We start from the raw sequence: 1,721 nt of genomic DNA on the forward strand, positions 1-1,721 counted from the left end.
GCTGGCCGTTCCTGTTGATGCTACTGCTGCTGTTGAAGAGGCGACAGAGAGCGAGAGAGAGAGAGAGAGAGAGAAAGAGAGAACGAGCGGAGAGGAGCCTCTCCAACGACATGCGAAGAGACGCGTCCGACGCGACGACGACGGACAACGAGCGAGGATCGCAGACAGCCCTAGTGAGACACGTCGGCGGCGACGAACGACAGAAGTATCCATGGAACTGAAAATCCTCCTGTGGTTTCACATCGTGGGTGAGTCGCCTTCCGTTCACTTTCCGCCCTTGCCTCCCTTTACACGCGTACACGCGCACGTACATGCACACATATATGCACGTCGTCTCGGCACGCATAACACGCAGAATCTCTCCCGTTGCATCTGGTAAATGGTCACCACGATGTCATGTCGACAGCATGCATGCCCTTCGGGATATCCTCCTTGCTTTTCGGTAGTTCTCCTCAATTCGCGTGTCCTCCCGCTGGCTAGCTGGCTAACTGGCTGACCGCCTCTCGTACGTTCGTTGCCCCGATAAACGGCATCCTACGGTATAGATCCATCCTTGCGACTTGTATGCCGAATCGGGTTGCTGCACTCGATCAGCTATCGGCCAACGTGGTCCGCACAGAGAGCCGTTCTATTCCTTTCAAGGACGAGATGGAGCACTTTCGCGCGGCTGCAGCGACGGCACGAGCTCGCAAAAAACTGCAAAATATGAAAATATAAGCCAAGTTAACCGTAGACAAATATTTCGTTCGAAAACGTACGCTTTCATTGACACAGTTCGTGTAAACATGTGCGTTTTACGTGGTGCAAAACCGACGATATAAATTTTACATGCAAACGTACGTATATTCGACTTTTCGGTCAAGCTATTACGTTAAATCCAATGAATTTATTATGTTAACATGGATTAAATTAAATTGCCGATATTAAGCGAGATTAAATTATCGCATTATCGCATCGAAGCGCATGGCGCCAAACTATAAAAATTTCAAGTTAAAGCGTACGACTATACATTACCGTCGTTAATTTAGCGCCGCCGTAAAATTCATGCCTGAGTGGCTCCAGGTCAGACGGTTTTTCACGATATCAGAAACTTTCTCCATTACGGATATTAGCATAAAGTACATGCATAGACGATGCGGTACGCGCGAGGACTGCGAAGCTGTCGTAAGAATTATAACGCGATACGCAAACGTCGCGTAGAGAGAAACGTCTCTGTCGGGATCCTCGGGATTTCCAGCTCACGAAATGGGTTTTCGTCTTGGCGATGGGCGTTGCTACTCGGGGAACAAAGCGCAAAAACTGTTAGCGAAGACGAGAGAGGCGAGACGTCTCCGGGAAGAGGATCTCCTTTTCGCCGCGAGCATTGAACCAGCCGGCGTTGTATCCGAGAGAAATGTCGGACGTTGGCGTCGGGTCGTTGCACCATTCGCCATAAAACGTACGGGCGTTCCCCGTAATAGGGCATTAACAAATTTAACGAATTCCCATCACGGTGGTATATAATCGCATTAATGACATTCTGGCGAATGCGATTTTATAGTGCGCGGCGGAGAGCCCTCCATCGCGCCGGATAAATTTCACCTCCGGCACGAGCTCAAAACTTCCTCTGTTATTGATGTTTTCTTTCTTAATATTAACACGGTCGTCGACGAACAATCGAATATTTGATTATCTTCAAACTGTATGATATATTAATACATACATACATACATATATATATA

General features: G+C 48.2%; 1 protein-coding gene across 3 annotated transcripts in view; it reads left to right on the forward strand.

Annotated features, from left to right (window-relative positions):
- The first annotated feature begins 6 nt into the window (after positions 1-6).
- The window catches only part of LOC108755494, a 15,744-nt gene continuing 14,029 nt past the window's right edge, over positions 7-1,721 (forward strand). For 2 of the 3 annotated variants that reach the window (XR_001939771.1, XM_018498526.1), the window contains exon 1: positions 134-248. Coding sequence is in view for 1 of the 3 variants with exons in the window: in XM_018498526.1 (XP_018354028.1) it covers positions 212-248 (37 nt within the window). In the remaining 2 variants the exon portion in view is untranslated. Of the gene's footprint in view, positions 249-1,721 lie in introns of all 3 variants that reach the window. The other variant, XR_001939772.1, reaches the window with a different exon arrangement.

Source organism: Trachymyrmex septentrionalis, unplaced genomic scaffold (assembly GCF_001594115.1).
Source record: "Trachymyrmex septentrionalis isolate Tsep2-gDNA-1 unplaced genomic scaffold, Tsep1.0 scaffold87, whole genome shotgun sequence".
NCBI lineage: Eukaryota > Metazoa > Arthropoda > Insecta > Hymenoptera > Formicidae > Trachymyrmex > Trachymyrmex septentrionalis.